At 44.6% G+C, this 17842-nt stretch overlaps 1 protein-coding gene across 3 annotated transcripts in view; it reads left to right on the top strand.

The window, feature by feature from the left end:
- LOC147447814 (uncharacterized) overlaps positions 1 to 17842 on the top strand; it is a 101369-nt gene that overhangs the window by 364 nt on the left and 83163 nt on the right. The window contains exons 2-4 of one of the 3 annotated variants that reach the window (XM_086523521.1): positions 156 to 3407; positions 3508 to 3747; positions 3831 to 3963. In XM_086523521.1, coding sequence (XP_086379647.1) covers positions 211 to 3407; positions 3508 to 3747; positions 3831 to 3963 — 3570 coding nt within the window. In that variant the 5' untranslated portion in view covers positions 156 to 210. Of the gene's footprint in view, positions 1 to 36; positions 3408 to 3507; positions 3748 to 3830; positions 3964 to 17842 lie in introns of all 3 variants that reach the window. The other 2 variants (XM_086523520.1, XM_086523519.1) reach the window with 2 other exon arrangements.

The raw sequence follows: 17842 nt of genomic DNA, 5'->3' as shown, positions 1-17842 counted from the left end.
GCCTGCATTTAATCAACCTTTCTTCGATGCAAGTAGGGTTTTATTTGATCGAACAACTGAGTTCCCTATCAAAAGCAGGTGCCTTTCATGCATTACAAGGCTAATCGGATTCATGTGTATCACGAAAGCGGCTTTTTTGAACTGTATGCTTACAGAATTTGATGCCTGGAAGCTCTGTGTTAGCCGTCCATAGCTTTCAAGCACCCTGCCATGTCATTGCTGCTGGGTGTTAGAGGTTCAGACCAAAAGAACGAGGGACAATCTTTTCGAGAGAACATTATTCAGCAGCCTGGATCATTCTACAACGGTAATCCTTCTTCATCCATTTGGGGTAACCCACCTTTACAACCTCTTTGGTGTGAACTTCCCTTAGCAGATGAGATCCTATCTTCATCTTCATCAACGGCAGCAGTCCCTTCTATGTCCTCCACATCCTCAGCATTCAAAAATAGCATTGGCATGGCAGAAGAGAAGCATTGGCAAGACACTACAAAAAGTGATGCAGTGAGAGGGGAAGGCGTTACTCTCTCAAGAGCAGAGGCATATGGATACCTGCGTGCTAATATTCAACAGAATGGAAAGCTAAGCAATACATACAGAACTTCTGACCCTCCAAGTTCACCATTTACGTTTGGTTATTCACCTCAGCAAGCCCTATTTGGGAATGACGGAATGAATTCCCTCGCATTTTCTTCTAGAGATTCTTCTCAGGAGATCCTTAAGAATGGAAAACCAGCATTGGATGAAGGTGGGAGACGGGCTGACATGGAACCTAGTTTCAGTCGCTTTAATGAGAAAAGCTGGAAGGTTGGTATGTCAGATGTGGAAGGAAAGTCATCACTGCGCAGTTCCTCTCTTAATTCATCAACAATGCAGCAAAATTCCACTTTAGAAGGAAAGATGCGGGTTTTGGAAAATGAATCCATCTTTCATCCTGATGGCAACAATTCCATCTGCAGTGATGCCACTGATTCTAAGCATGCTTTTGCTGAGAAGAAGACCCCAGATGTGTTTGTTTTTGGTGCATCAGGGTTAGGAGGGAGTAGCTTCAAGTCGAGTGCACCTCAGCAGAAATTGTTTCAGGGCTCTTTTGCAGCAACTTCTGCAAGGTCGCGAACTGGCAAGTTCAAACGGCACAGCAATGTTTTGAAAGGGAAAGGTTTAGCTCCACTAGGGGGTGTTGGTATTCAGCAAGTCGCACCTGCATTTAGCAGGGACGCCTCTCCTCAGTCAAATACTGGCATGGATTCAGCCACCGAATCATCTCAGCTTGATGAGGCCGAATGCTCTGATGCTGGTATTTGGCCAGAGGATAATATAGATGTCAGTATTGATTTTGATGCAGATGAACCATTGCAGTCAGAAGGCATGCGAGAAGATGGATCTGGAGCAGCAATGCAAAATAAAAGGCTGTCTTCGGCTGAGGAGTTGAACACAGATAATGAGGGGAGCATTTTGCATTTCAATCCCAACTGGCAAGCTCATGTATCTTCCAGTCAAAAACCACAGGAAGATTATCCATCACAGGCACAAGAGACACAGCATGGTACAAACTGGCAAACACTTGATTCACGCTTTAGTTCTTGGTGGCCATTCAAAAGCAAATCAGAGGTCAAATCAGAGGTTGATAGCAGCGAGAATTGGGAGGCTGATGGATCGTCAAAAACCTCAAAGGAAAAGTACACTTCGGATCACCTAATTGATGCCGTGGATGAACCGAATACAACTGTGGAACAGGAAGACCTTAGTGATTTGAACTTATCTTCTACTTACGCAAAACTTTCTGATAGCAATTTGCAAAGCCCATCAGGTGGTTTTGCAGAGGTTTCAGAACGATCAGATGGAAAGAGTCCTAATCTCAAATTTGCAGGGAAGTTTCTTGTCAAAGAGCCTACACAAAATACTGGTGGCAACGTAATTGACTCAGTCTGGAGCCTTGGTGGGAAAGATCCCTCACAGCCCTTTGTTTTTGGTGCTGCGCAACAGCAAGCAGATTACACTACTGAAGGCATTTTCGGGAGGTCAGGTACAATGGTCTCTGATAAGAAATTGAAGGATGAACGACTGCAAGAGAATTATGAAGGTTTTACTGCAGGCTCCAGTGCTCCCATTGCTTCTGGGTTGAGCTTGTTGTCTGCATCTTTTTCTTCTGGAACCATTTCCGGCTCTCCTGTTTACAAGGGCCAAGCTAGCACGGACAGTCAACCTTCCTCACATTCTTCTGTGTTTGTAACCAGCAAGCCTGTCGCAAAGGTAACCAACAATCTACATATTTCCGAAGGAGCACAATTATCCTCTTTCACTAAACATGAAAAGGAGGGCCCAACAGGTGAATTTTCCGGTCCTCTCTCCCGCTCAGAGTCTTCGGCCTCAGAGGGATCGCCCTCAAGTGGTGAGCCATTTGTAGCAAGTGACAAGTCATCTAATCAGACTCAGTGCTTTGAGTTCCAGGGGAATGTTAAAGATGGGACCAATACTCAAATGGTCACAGGAAAGAAAAAGTCACGAACTAATGTAAAAGTAAGAAGGCAGGTAAGAGGATTAAACAGACCACGAAGAGCTACGCAATCAGCATCTTTTCAAAACATGAACACTCCCATGGATTTTTCTCCCATTGCAAATGATACTGAGTTGAGTTCAGGAGCAACAACCTTGGAGCAGCCCTATTTCAACTTTGGTGGGACCGATATAATGGACGATAGGGAGCTTCTAAGGCAGTTGTCAGAAATTCAGAACATGTCGGAGTTTACTGCTGCTGATGAAGACATCAGGGATTTTCAGGGTGGCAAGCAAGTGTTTGAAGGTGCAAATGAGTGGGCAGAGCACAGTCTTTTCTCAAGTAGGAGAAGTGGAAAGTGGAAACGAAGAGGTTTGGATGAAGGTCATAGTTCTTCTCCTTATCAGGAAGCTGAAGGGTCGGCTGAGCATCTAGAAAGAGAAGATACATCTGCGTTTGATGATTACAGTTTGAAGCAGGAAGCGAGCAATTATGAACCACCATTCACATTTGGTGCATCTTCTTCTTATACAGCTGCTTCTTCCATGCATCATAGATATGCACAAAGACCTCAGAAAGAGAAATCTACTGAGATTTTGGAGGATTTGACCGCTGACTCAACAACAGTGTGTACGCCTGATGGTTCCATTGACTTAGCTCAAGATAGGCAGTCTCAGTTGAAATCAGGACCTTGCTTATCATTCCCAGTGACCTCAGTTGACAAGAGCTTTCAATCAGGAGCTTCAAAGACATCAATAAGTAACCAAAACCATAGTTATGTGAAAAGTACTGAAGAGTCTACTCCTGCAATCACAGATTTCAGCCAGCACTTTGTACCAGCAATTTCAGGAAGCCCAAATGCAGTAAAAAGTGCTGCAGCAGAGCAAGTATGTGAGAGATGGCGCCTGAGGTTAGTTGGATGGTCAAGTATTTTGCTAAAGTGCACTTTTTGTTATCGTGACAGCATGTACAGTTACTGTTACATCAATGTGCATAGTTTTTGTTATCAGGGGGAATCAAGCATATGCTAATGGAGATTTTCCAAAAGCTGAAGAATATTACTCTCGAGGTGCAAGCAGTGTTTCTCCAGATGAAACTTCTCAGAGCTGTATAAGAGCTTCAATGTTATGTTATAGTAATCGAGCAGCCACAAGGATGGCAGTTGGCCGAATGAGGGAGGCCCTCGCTGACTGTAAGCGTGCTATGGTTGTGGATCCGGGCTTTCTTCGCGTAAGACTTCGTGCTGCCAGGTATTTAGACAGCTTACAATTTGTCTATTGAATTCCACATCACTATCGTAAGTTTCGTGACGACAGTGTTTTATCCTTTGTAGTTGTCACTTAGCACTAGGTGAAAGCAAGGCTGCTGCAGATACATTCAAGGAGTGTTTGAAATATGCAAAGGAAAGCGCAAAACCTGATACAAAGATCTTAGTAGAAGCCATGGAGGGAGTAAAGAAGTCTCAGGTATATTTTTCCCTTTCTCTGGACTTTGCTTTCTCTTGGGATTAACTTAATTTATTCATGTTGATTCTTTTGACCTTTTAAGTTAGGTAGGGCAGAGAAGCCTTTAAGAGCCAATCGATGCCACTTTTGTATCCATTCAGTCATTACTGATTGGAGCAATGTTATGCTGGCTTGCCAAAAACAACCTCTCTCGCTCTCTCTCTCTCTCTCTCTCACACACACACACACACACACACACACACACACACACACACACCCCTACCTTGAGCCGATCTGAGATCAGCTAGCTCATTAGGTAGGACATTACACAGCTGATATTAGCAGGTGCTAGGACATGGCTTACACCTACATGGGAGCTGAGTACGAAGATGTATTTTTATGGGAAGCATCTTATCCGTACTACTGAAGATGGCTTTTATCATTCACCCTAGATTATAGAGCAAAGGTTTTTTTCTGGAGAGAGGGGGGGGGGGGGGGATTTCTGAAAAAGTGGACTTTTAGTCCTTGTAGGTCAAAAAATGGATTTTTTAATATCCATATATGTTGGGGGGAGTTTTAAGTCATAAATAAGTACACGACTTTGAAAAAAAAGTCAATTTTTGGCCCTTATGCACGTTTTTGTTGATGTGGCCACACTCCTTTACTCCCTTCGCTTTCAAAAATCTAGAGAGAGAAAGTGACCTCCTAAATCCACATCCTACATGTGCCTAAAAAAAAGGCTAGAAAAGCCTATTCAAAACTAGCTTCTTGAATCCCCTTGTCCCCTTAACCCTACACACATTAGCTTTAATCTTTAAAAATTAGGATTCTCTACAAGGCCCGTGCAAAAGTCTATATTATTCCTAATGAGAACCAATAAAATGGTATTGCCCTTGCTAACTTTACAAGAACAACTATTTTGAGTGTACTGACTCAGAAAACGGTTCCTTGTACTTGGGGCTGGACAGAGATTGCAACCTTCGAGAAAAGTTGACTACGGGATCAGTGTTGGCCTCAAGGAAAAGTTGACTACGGGATTAGTGTTGGCCTTGCCAGACTTGCAAAAGCCATTTAAAGTTTACTGTGATGCTTGTGGTCGTAGTTTGGGAGTAGTCTTGATACAAGAAGGCCATTTCATCATAGTCACAAGGGACGCTTTCTGGGACGGGGAATGGGGGAAGGGGCTCAAATGGATTTTTAGTGTAAAAAAGAGGGCGGGACGGCAAGTGGGGACGGGAAGCCCGAAAAAGGGCGTCCCCTGGGACTATGCATGTCATAGATTACGAGAGCAGGATGTTCTCATGTCGTGAACGGGTTGCACAGATTTATGAGAGAGCTTTTGGCAATTATCCATGCTCTTACGCGGTGGCGACACTATCTACTTGGAGCTGACTTTACCGTCTTCACAGATCATCAGAGTTTACGCTACTTCTTGTCGTAGAAGTAGTTTTTGAAAAAGTAGATACAGTGGGCTAACATCTTGTCATAGTTCCATTTCCAAATAGTCCATGTTATGGGACATAAGAATTTAGTGGCAGATGCGTGTCGAGAAAGCCCTTGGTGTTGGCTATTTCCGCGATACATCATCGAAGCTTCAAAGATATGATCGATTAGTCTGTCATCGATCTTGATTTTGCAGATATCTTTCACCTAGATACAGCGTGGGGATCTAGTTGCAGGCTGTTCTATACGGGACAGCTATTTGATGTGGAAAACGACGTTGTGTGTCACACAGTCTCTGAGGGAAAAGGTTTTGACAGAGTGCCATTGTCCACCTTTTTGGGGCCACCGTGGCATAGATACCACCTTGCAAGGTGTTGAGTGTTACTTTTACGGGCCGAGGCTCAAAAAGGTTGTGTACGAGTTTGTTTGCTGTTGCTTAGTATGCCAAGAGGTCAAGTTTGAGTTTGAGAGGCATAAGGCACCAGGTCTTCTACAACCTTTACCCATACCCATACTCTCCCGCCCCTGGTGATACGAACAAGGAGAGTTAATCTCCCGGTTACACGGACCGCCTACAGACATGTGTCGGACAAACCACCCGACCATAGCCACCATCCGGCAACTCCCCTGTGCTGGGGCCAGCGTCCGAGGACGTAGGCGTGCACCTGTAAGCATAGTAACAAGTAATGGCCGTTTTTAGGGCTCCGTTCCCCGTTCCCATTCCAAGTTCCCGTTCCGAATCCCTGTTCTGTGTTTCAAACGTGAGTACCCATAACAGGGAATGCCATTTTGTGGAGTTGCCGTTCCGCGTTCCCCGTTCCCCGTTCCGGTTTCCCGTTCCTGGTAACTATGCCTGTAAGACCGAGCGTCCCATACCACCTGTAACAGACTTGGACACTCCAAGTCAAGAATCGACCGCGACAGCACCAAATAACCACTTCAAAACAATTCACAGATCACAATAGATTTGCACTGGCTCGGTGGAGTTCCGTGCCTAGAGATATTGGCCCCAAAGACTGGCGCCCCTTTCGGTATTTCTTTTTGTATTAATCAATCATCAAAGTACAAGAGAGCGGTTAGGGTTTCACTCTCAGACTCTGCGTCCAGATGCTCTGAGAAGTGAGGCCGTCACCACTAATTTAAAGGTTACAAGGGATGCCCAAAAGCAGAGCCCCAAAAGCTTGAAAGCAAAAGCAGATTCTCTCTCTCTCTCTCAATGAGAGTCAGTAAAAAGCAAGTTCTCTTTTTCTCTTTCTTTCTCCCAAATCAAAGCGAAAAGCTTAGATTTGCGTCGCTCAAAATTTCCCCCAAAAAAAAACAAAAATTTTAAAAATAATCCGTCTCCGCGATTTCCGAAAATTAGGGTTTCTGGCAAAAATTAGGGTTTGCAAGAATTTTAGGATTTTTGGCAAAAATTAGGGTTTTTGCTGTCCGCCACATCATCACTTTGTGACTTACCCCTCTTGAAAGCATTGTAATCGACCGCGATTACGCTTGCAAAATCGACAAAAGCCATAAACCGTCTTAGCAGGCACTGACCGTTAGTACCTACGTACTAGGAACACACATCTAGCACATGTATAAAATCGACAGTCACATTACACGACATCACAGGACATCACCAGACATCACAGGATATCACATGACATTCAACATTCATTCGGATCTTAGACCATGATTTATCGGCGATGTAGCTAGCAATCACATCTAGGTCCAATCGGGACCTCATCGATGTCCGATTGACTAACCCCTATTGCAACCATGTTTATTCGAGATCAATCAGACCAAAATGCTGCAGTCATTTCGTCTATCAGTTCCTGCACTCACAAGAAGTCAAGAACAAATCAGTATCACAATTAGGAATTCCATTTCATAAAGTCATCCAGCAGAATACTATCAGCTCTCAGTATCCCTGAAGCTCAAAGAGACATCAGTGACTTTAGTATCAAAATCGAGGCATCTGTTGACAAGGGAGCGGAGTGACTCCCCTCTTGTGCATCCCACTGCACCAGATCTCCGGCCAAGCTGAATTCTGGGTTCCGTTTGGAGTAGACTATACTAAACCAAAACATCGAGGTAAAGTTTCACAATCCGAGGAGTATCTACTAGGTCCTCCTCCTCCATCCACTTCGCATCAAATGCAGGAAAGTTCTTGAACTTAACCAAGAAGCCGCCTTCGGACTTTACCTTTCTTCGTATCGTTATGTGCCAAAATCTGTTCAGAAACAAGGATCTTCTCGTTTTCTTCAACTTCGGGTTGCTCATCAGGCTCCCGATCATCGGGCACATCACCCTTAACAGGGTTCAAGAGACTCACATGCAATGCATTATGAATCCTCCAAGTATCTGGCAGTTTCAATCGGAAGGAGACATCATTTATCTTGTCAGTGATCTGGAAAGGTCCGTAGTATCGCATACTAAGCTTTGGAAAAAGCCTCTCCTTTTCCTTTTTCTTTTGTAGGCGTGCCTTCTCAAAACGTAAGAGCACGCAATCATCCTCCTTCAATTTCAAGTCGCGACGATGGCGATCTGCTGCCTTTTTATGTCGTTCTTGAGACTCCTGCAAAGTCTCGCGAACCTTGGCAAAAGCCGTATCCAATTCTCGCGAATATTCATCCGCTTCAAATTTCTAATCTTTCGTGCTCAGGAAGGATGGAACCTTCGTAACACTTTCAACAATCTCACATGGCGTCTTCCCCGTCGAAGAGTGTATCGTGTTATTGTAGGCAAATTCCACCAAAGGTAAGTTCTTTTCCCATTGAGTCTTCTGATCGGAGATACAAGACTTCAATAAATCTAAAATCACTGAATTGGCAATCTCAATTGCCCGTCAGTCTGCAAGTGGAACGATGACGAGAACTGCAACTGCGTGCCAATGTTCTCCCAAATTGCCTTCCAAAACAAACTCATAAATCTGGGGTCTCTGTCGGAGACAATCGTCTCAGACGTGCCATGTAATCGGAAAATCATCGTGATCTTTCTGTGTTCTCGGGAGATAAAAAATGAAATTCATTGCAATACTTTCCTAGGGGTGGGTGGGTACGGGTAAAGGCTGTAACAATCCCTGTGCCTTATGCCTGTCAAACTTGACCTTCTAGCATACCAAGCAACTGCGCACAAACTCTTCCACATCCTTTTTGAGTCTCGGCCCAAAGAAGTATTTCTCTACCCCCTTCATGGTGGTAGCAATGCCGCGGTGACCCGTAAAAGGTGGACAGTGGCATTCAGTCATAACCTTTCCCCTCAACGGCTGTGTAACGCACAACATAGTCTTTTTCATCAAGTAGCCTTCCTGAAGGGAGTATCCAGCTACTGTCTCCCTATCCCGTAGCTGTGTGAAAATATCTGCAAAATCTTTATCTGTGGCATACTGATCGACCATATCCTCGAAGCTCCTATGATGTATCGCGGAAAAAGTCAGAACCAACGGTTGCCGAGACAAAGCATCTGCCACCACATTCTTTTGTCCTTGCACATGGACAAGCTGGAAGTGAAACTGTGACAAGATGTTCGCCCACCGCATCTGCTTTTCCGAAAGCTGCTTCTGTGACAAGAGGTAGTGCCAACTCTAATGGTCTGTAAAGACAGTGAAATCCGCTCTGAGTAGGTAATGCCGCCACTGAGTAAGAGCATGGATAACCACCAAAAGGTCTCTCGCATAAATCTGTGCTGTCATCTCCGGCCTAGAGAACAAACGGCTCTCGTAAGCTATGACATGGCCTTCTTGCATCAAGACCGCACCCAGACTACAACCACAAGCATCACAATATACTTCAAATGACTTCTGCAAGACCGGCAAAGTCAAAATAGGCCCCGTAGTCAATTTCTCTTTCAATGTCTGAAAGGCAGTCACCTCTGTGGGTCCCTACGAAAAAGGTACTCCTTTGTGTGTCAAGATATGCAAAGGGGAAGCAACCTCTGCAAACTTTCGTATGAACCGCCTGTAGTACGAACACAGTCCCAAGAAGCTTCAAACTTCATGGACATTCCTCAAATCGGGCCAATCACGGATAGTCTCTATCTTGGCCGGGTCCATTTGCACTCCTGTTGTTGCTGACACAATGTGTCCGAAAAAGTGTATCTCTGGTAGAAAAAATTCACTTTTCTATGCATTAATCACTAACGTGTGATCTCGTAATACCTGAAAGACTTGAAGCAGATGATCTCTGTGTTCTGCCTCATTCTTGGAGAAAACAATGATGTCGTCAAAGAAAGTGCCAACAAATAGCCTGCACTCTCAAAAAATCCTGTCCATCATCCAGTTAAATGTCGTCCGAAAAGCTGTCTTGTAGACATCTCCTTGAACTATCCTGATCTGATTATATCCACTCTTCAAGTCAATCCTGCTAAAGCACGAGGATCCCTGTAACCTGTCAAGTATATCATCGATCCTAGGAATCGAAAATCTGTTCTTGATGGTGATTTTGTTGAGAGCGCTATAATCGATGCACATTCTCCAAGATCCGTCTTTCTTCAAAACCAACAACATTGCAGAGCAATACGGTGAAGTACTAGGCTGGACAAGACCCTTTTCCAAGAGGTCTTTCACTTGGTTCATAATATTTTCATTTTGTACTCGGCTCACACGATAAGGTGGCGGATTCGGTGGCGTGCTTCCAGATATCAGATCAATGGTATGATCTTCAGGCCCTCTCAAAAGCAATTGGCATGAGCGTGGAGAAAAAATCTTGGCGTTCTTTTCTTCAGGTCAAAACATATTCAACCTTTATCCATCGTTCAGTTCTCCCAAAAGAATGAGTAAGAAACTGAAGTTCATCAAGTACAATCTCTAAGCCCTTCATTTATCAAAGTCGCTTTCTCGGCCCGATAGTGAACCACGGCGTAGTTCTTGTGGTACCAAGGGATCCTGAGGAGAACGTCACTCGCGTGCCTTGAACACCCCTGTCATTGCAAACAAAGTTTGCCAATGCTCGGTGTAATGGCAATATCCCATCCGGGTGCCATTCGAACTACCTTCGCCTGTGGCGTCAGTCTATCGGGTGTAATTCCAAATCGAGCCGCCAATTCCAAGTGAAAAGAAGTTGGCCTTGGCTCCTTCAAAAGAGCTTCCTGATCCTTCACTTTGCCCCAAAAAGCGACAAAGTTTGTACTTTCATTCATTTGATTCGGTGCAAGTCCCACGCCATGTGGTACCAGTTCTGCTTTTCTATCTGCCTTTTTTGCCACATTCCTCAGCTGCTCTCGAACTCTCAGACCTGTGGTCATCTTTATCATTCTGTTCTTTCTGTGCCTTATTGGGGCACTTCGCGGAGATATGTCCCTGTTCCCCGCATCCAAAGCACTTCCCCTCTCTGATGAAGCGAGCTCTCTCCTCAAGAGTAAGCTTGGGTCGTGCATCCTTTTTCTCTGGGTTGCTCTTTTTCTTTCTACTTTCATTCCGAGAAGTGTGTTCGGCTCGTTGTGTCATAGCCTCATTTGTGGGGTAGGTCAGACTGCCAGAGTGAATGGCAAAGCCCCGCATCGCATGACTCATCAACTCCTGAATAGAAGCTGACTTCTGTTCCAAGCAGTGATCTCGGATCTTTGTAGGTAGACCCAAGGTAAACCGCTCAATCTGTTCTCTGAACGAGATCTTCTTGAATGAAGAGCCGGGTAGAAAAGAGCTCCAGAATCTTTCACAATAAGCATTGATTGTATCTTTCTTGGTCATCCGAAGATGGTTCCAAGCAGCTCGTATATCTCGCTCAAACTCTTGAGTCAACCAAGAAGAAATAAAAAAACCTCTTGAATTTCAGCCATGTAACTGGCACAGTCTTGCTTAATAGAAGCGTGGACCACCAAGTACGAGCATTCCCCTTAAAGTAAGAGGCAGCTCTCCGAATCTTGGAGTGCTCTGAATAGTGTCCTCCCGCGAAAGCGATGTCAAACTGCTGTATAAAAGACAAAGCCTTTGAAGCATTCGAGTATCCTGAAAAAGTATCAAACTTGATCGAGTGGCCACCTTTCTTAAACTCTCGGACTTTCTTGCTTTTATCTTCGAGAAAGTCATACTGGTTGGCTTTGTAAAAATTCTTCTTGTTCGCATAAAAATTTCCGTCATTGGAATCTGAGCTGTCTATAGACGAGTCCTCAGTAGAATTGTCAGTCTCTGGCCGAGATGTACCCCTTGCCTTTTTCTTGCCCTTTCCGAAGCTTTGTTTCTTGCTTCGCTTTTTGCTTTTCTTGTCTTCTTCGCTCGAGTCTGAAGAGCTAGAAGAACTGTCAGAAGAAGAAGAAGAAGAAGAAGAACTGGGTAGGCCTTCAAACTTGACGCGCTTCTTCAGTTTCTTTGCCTTGTCGAATGTCGACCGACGACCCAAATATCCCGGGAAGTCAGTGCCTTTCTTCTGCTTTTTGCCGTGCTTTTTGTCCTTCTTTTGCACGTCGAAAAGCTGAGCAATCCGTGCATCAACCACGTTCTCTAGTTCCTTCTCCGTATATTTCTTGGAGGCAGAAGATTTCTTGAGAGCGGGTTTCGGGAGTGGTGGTGTGGTTCTTTGCCACTCCATCTGTACCTCTTCCAAAGAGGTCTGGTTTATATATTTTGCCATCTTCGGGTCCTTGGCAAAATTGAGCATCATCTTTGTTGCATCGCCAATCAATTGACGACGTTCCAGCTCTCTTTGCTCCGCTTGAGTAGGTCGAGGCGGGCCATACTCTCTGTCTGAATCTTCGTTGTGATCCCAGCCCGCATCTCCAGATGCAGAGGGAGTCGATTGATCATTGCCTGAAGCCATAGGTGCTGCGGAAAAAAAAATTTCGGGGATCGGATTTCCCGTAGAAGAAAAATCGGCCGTGCTTTGATACCACTGTAACAGACTTGGACACTCCAAGTCAAGAATCGACCGCGATAGCACCAAATAACCACTTCAAAACAATTCACAGATCACAATAGATTTGCACTGGCCCGGCGGAGTTCCGTGCCTAGAGATATTGGCCCCAAAGACTGGCGCCCCTTTCGGTATTTCTTTTTGTATTAATCAATCATCAAAGTACAAGAGAGCGGTTAGGGTTTCACTCTCAGACTCTGCGTCCAGATGCTCTGAGAAGTGAGGCCGTCACCACTAATTTAAAGGTTACAAGAGATGCCCAAAAGCAGAGCCCCAAAAGCTTGAAAGCAAAAGTAGATTCTCTCTCTCTCTCTCTCAATGAGAGTCAGTAAAAAGCAAGTTCTCTTTTTCTCTTTCTTTCTCCCAAATCAAAGCGAAAAGCTGAGATTTGCGTCGCTTTTTTTATATATAAAATATTCCGCCTCCGCGATTTCCGGAAATTAGGGTTTTTGGCAGAAATTAGGGTTTGCAGGAATTTTAGGGTTTTTGGCAGAAATTAGGGTTTCTGCTGTCCGCCACGTCATCACTTTGTGACACATCACCTTCAAAAATCTTACCTTTTGTGCTTAGGAAGGGTGGAACCTTCGCAGCACCTCAACAATCTCAAATGGCGCGTTCCCGGTCGAAGAGTGTATCGTGTTATTGTAGACAAATTCCACCAAAGGTAGATACTTTTCCCATTGAGTCTTCTGATCTGAGATGTAAGACTTCAATAAATCCAAAACTACTGAATTGGCAATCTGAGATTGCTCGTCAGTCTGTGGGTGGAAGGATGACAAGAACTGCAACCGTGTGCCAATGTTCTCCCAAATTGTCTTCCAGAACAAACAGTCTCGCTAAGTGATCCGGCTTGACTGTATTCTTCACTGGAATGAAATGAGCATGCTTGCTAAATCTGTCAATAACAGTCCAGATACCATCGTGACCACTTTGTGTTCTCGGGAGATAAAAAATGAAATCCATTGCAATACTTTCCCATGGGCGGGTGGATATGGGCAAAGGTTGTAACAATCCCTGTGCTTTATGCCTATCAAACTTGACCTTCTGGCATATTAAGCAACTACACACAAACTCTTCCACATCCTTCTTGAGTCTCGGCCAAAAGAAGTATCTCTCTACCCCTTTCATAGTGGTAGCAATGCCGCGGTGACCCATAAAAGGTGGACAGTGGCATTCTATCATAACCTTTTCCCTCAACGACTGTGTAACGCACAACATGGTTTTCCTCATCAAGTAGCCATCCCGAATGGAATATCCCGCTACTGTCTCCCCATCCCGTATCCGTGTTAAAACGTTGGCAAAATCCGGATCTGTGGCATACTGGTTGACCATATCCTCGCAGCTCCTATGATGTATCGTGGAAATAGCCAGAACCAACGGCTTTCGAGACAAAGCATCTGCCACCACATTCTTCTGTCCCTGAACATGGACAATCTGGAAGTGAAACTGTAACAAGATGTTCGCCCACCGCATCTGCTTTTCCGATAGCTGCTTCTGTGACAAGAAATAGCGCAAACTTTGATGGTCTGTAAAGACAGTAAAATCCGCTCACAGTAGGTAATGCCGCCACTGAGTCAGAGCATGTATAACCACCAAAAGCTCTTTCTCATAGATCAGTGCTGTCATTTCCGGCCTTGAGAACAATTGGCTCTCGTAAGCAATGACATGGCCTTCTTGCATTTAAGACCGCACCCAAACTATGACCACAAGCGTCACAATATACTTCAAATGACTTCTGCAAGTCTGGCAAAGTCAAAGCTGGTCCTGTAGTCAATTCCTCTTTCAAAGTCTGAAAGGCGGTCACCTCTGTGGGTCCCCACAAGAAAGGGACTCCTTTCTATGTCAAGATATGCAAAGGGGAAGCAACCTATGCAAACTTTCGAATGAACCGCCTGTAGTACGAACACAGTCCCAAGAAGCTTCTAATTTCATGGACATTCTTCAAATTAGGCCAGTCACAGATAGTCTCTATCTTGGCCGGATCCATCTGCACTCCTACTGCTGCTGAGACAATGTGTCCCAAAAAGTGCATCTCTGGTAGAAAAAAATCACTTTTCTTTGCATTAATCACTAACTTGTGATTTCGTAATGCTTGAAAGACCTGAAGCAGATGATCTCTATGTTTTGCCTCATTAATGGAGAAAACAATGATATCATCAAAGAAAGTGCCAACAAATAGCCTAGTCTCGAAAAATCCTGTCTATCATCCAGTTAAATGTCGCACGAGCATTGGTTAAGCCAAAAGGCATCACCAAGGTCCAAAAACTCAAATAACCCAAAAGTCGTCCGAAAGGCTGTCTTGTAGACATCTCCCTGCGCGATTCTGATATGATGATATCCACTCTTCAGATCAATCTTGCTAAAACACGAGGATCCTTGTAATTTGTCGTGTATATCATTGATCCTAGGAATCGGAAATCTGTTCTTGATGGTGATTTTGTTGAGAGCTCTATAATCGATACACATTCTCCAAGATCCGTCTGTCACAAAGTGATGACGTGGCGGACAGCAGAAACCCTAAAATTCCTGCAAACCCTAAAATCTGCCAGAAACCCTAATTCGCAGCAAACCCTAATTTCTGGAAACCCTAACTGCTGGCTGAAACCCTAATTTTTGGCGCCAGTGCCACGTGGCAGGGTTGTACGGATTTTCCGGAAATTGCGCCGCAATTTGCGCTGGCAGCTTTTGGGCGTTGCTTTTTGCATGAAAGAGAGAGAACTTGCTTTTTTTTCAATTAAAAAAAGAGACTCTCTCTAAGAGAGAGAACTGAATTCTTTTGATTTTGAAGCTTTTGGGGCTCTGCTTTTGGGCATCCCTTGTAACCTTTAAATTAGTGGTGAGGGCCTCACTTCTGAGAGCATCTGGACGCAGAGTTTGAGAGTGAAATCCTAACCGCTCTCTTGTACTTTGATGATTGATTAATATAAAAAGAAATACCGAAAGGGGCGCCAGTCTATGGGGCCAATATCTCTAGGCACGGAACTCCGCCGGGCCAGTGCAAATCTATTGTGATCTGTGAATTGTTTTGAAGTGGTTATTTGGTGCTGCCACGGTTGATTCTTGACTTGGAGTGTCCAAGTGTGTTACACCGTCTTTCTTTAAAACCAACAACATTGGAGAGCAATACGGTGAAGTACTAGGCTGGACAAGACCCTTTTCCAAGAGGTCTTTCACTTGGTTCATAATCTCTTCGTTCTGTGCTCGGCTCACACGGTAAGGTGGCCGGTTCGGTGGTGTGCTTCCATGAATCAAATCAATGGTATGATCTTCAGGACGAGCAGGTAGTAACTCGCCTGGCAGGCCCTCTAAGAAGCAATCGGCATGAGAGTGGAGAAAAAATCTTGGCGTTCTTTATCAAGTTCAAACATATTTGTCCTATCATCATCACTTAACTCTTTCATAAAGATCGAGTAAACAAACAGATTGGATTTCATTAACTTTGAAATGGCCGAAGCCGATACAATAGGGACAGACTCGCCCTTAAGTTTAATGTCAAGTACAATGGTTCTGTCCTTGTCTGTTATCAATGTCGCTTTCCTCGCTCGATAGTCGACCACGGCGTTGTTCTTGTGGTACCATGGAATTCCCAAGAGAACATGACAACCTTCCAAAGGCATTATGTAAAAGTCCTCATGCCCCAAATACCCCTCACAATGTAGCCAAAGTTTGCCAATGACAGGTGTAATGGCTACGTCCCTGTCGGGTGTCGGGTGCTGCTAGAACAGCCTCCGTAAGTGGTCCCATCCGATCGGGTGTGATCTCGAGCCGCGTCGTCGATTCCGTGAATTGAAGTCCGCCTTGGGTCTTCCATCAAAGAAGATCAGGGCCTCTTGGTCTTTCACTTTGCCCCAAGCTCGGCAAAGTTCTGTACTCTTGTCCAACGTGCTGAGCGCGGTACCCACGCAATCTGGAACCAGTCCTATTTTCATCTTGCCTTTTCTTCCACGTCTCAGCTGCTCTCGAACTCTCAGGCCTTTCGTCGTCCTTGTCGTTCTGTTCTTTCTGTGCTTTAATAGAGCACTTCGCGGAGATATGTCGAGTTTCCCCGCATCCAAAGCACTTCCCCTGTCTGATGACGCGAGCCCGCTCTTGAGAAGTAAGCTTGGTTCGTGCATCTTTCTTTTCTGAGTTGCTCTTTCTCTTTCTACTTTTATTTGTCGAAGTCTGTTCAACTCTTTGTGTCATGATCTCATCGGTGAGGTAAGTCAGACTGCCAGAGTGGATGGCAAAACCCCGTTTCGCACGACTCATCAACTCCTGAATAGAAGCTGACTTCTGTTCCAAGCAGTGATCTCGGATTTGTGTAGGTAGACCCAAGGTGAACTGCCCAATCGGTTTCTTGAACGAGATCCTCTTAAATGAAGAGGCGGATAGAAAAGAGCTCCAGAATCTCTCGCAATAAGCGTCCACTATATCTTTGTTGGTCATCCGAAGATGGTTTCAAGCAATTCGTATATCACGTTCATACTCTCGAGTCAACCAAGAAGAAATAAAAAGCCTCTTGAATTTCAGCCATTTAACTGGTGCTGTCTTGCTTAATAGAAGCGTGGACCACCAAGTTCGAGCATTCCCCTTAAAGTAAGAGGCAGCTCTTTGAATCTTAGAGTGCTTTGAGTATCGTCCTCCCGCGAAAGCGATGTCAAATTGATGAACAAAAGACAAAGCCTTCGAAGCATCTCTATATCCCGAAAACGTGTCAAATTTAATCGACTGTCCACCTTCCTTAAACTCTCGGACTTTCTTGCTTTTGTCTTCGAGAAAGTCATACTGGTTGGCTTTGTAAAAATTCTTCTTCTTTGCATAAAACTTGCTCTCGTCAGAGTCTGAACTGTCTGTAGACGAGTCCTCTGTAGAACTGTCATTCACTGGGCGGGAGATTTAGACTTCTTTGCTTTTTTCTTGCCCTTTCCGAAGCGTTGTTTCTTGCTTCGCTTTTTGCCTTTTCGGTCTTTTTCGCTCGAATCAGATGAGCTAGAAGAACTGTCAAAAGAAGAAGAAGAAGAAGAAGAAGAACTGGGTACTACTTCAAATCGAACACGCTTCTTTGTGTTTCTTTCCTTTTCACATGTCGACTGATAACCCAAATAGCCCGGGAAGTTAGTGCCTTTCTTTTGCTTTTTGCCGTGCTTTTTAGCTTTGTTCTGCGCGTCAAAAAGCTGAGCAATTCGTGCATGGCGACGATGCGATGACGACGCGCTGAAAACGCAGATGCTGAAATCTGCATTTTCTGGGCTGAAACTGTAAACCTTGCGGAAACTGACCGTGCGGCGAGGATCTGCTGCGGGAAGGTGAGATCTGCGAGGTTCGGGAGGGATGTCACCTTTCAAAGACATGTGAGGGGATCGATTGCATATATGCATTGCAGTTTTCAAAGCTTCTCCCCAAAATCCATGAGAGAGATAAACTGTGGATAGCATGCATCTCACCCTCTCACAAAGTGTCCTATTGAATCTTTCAGCCACACCATTAGAAGAGGGGCTGTATGGCACAGTAAGCTTCCTCTTAATGCCCAAATTTTCACAAAATTTGTTAAATTCAGCACTTGTGAACTTCCCCCCATTATCCGTACGCAAGCATTTTAGCTTTCTACCTGTTTGGGTGGTCACAAATTGATGAAATCTCTTAAA

The sequence above is a fragment of the Adiantum capillus-veneris genome, chromosome 11 (genome assembly GCF_014529385.1).
Source record: "Adiantum capillus-veneris isolate H3 chromosome 11, ASM1452938v2, whole genome shotgun sequence".
Classification (NCBI taxonomy): domain Eukaryota; kingdom Viridiplantae; phylum Streptophyta; class Polypodiopsida; order Polypodiales; family Pteridaceae; genus Adiantum; species Adiantum capillus-veneris.
The sequence above is the reverse complement of the archived record's forward strand: the minus strand, read 5'-3'. Positions and strand labels throughout refer to the sequence as shown.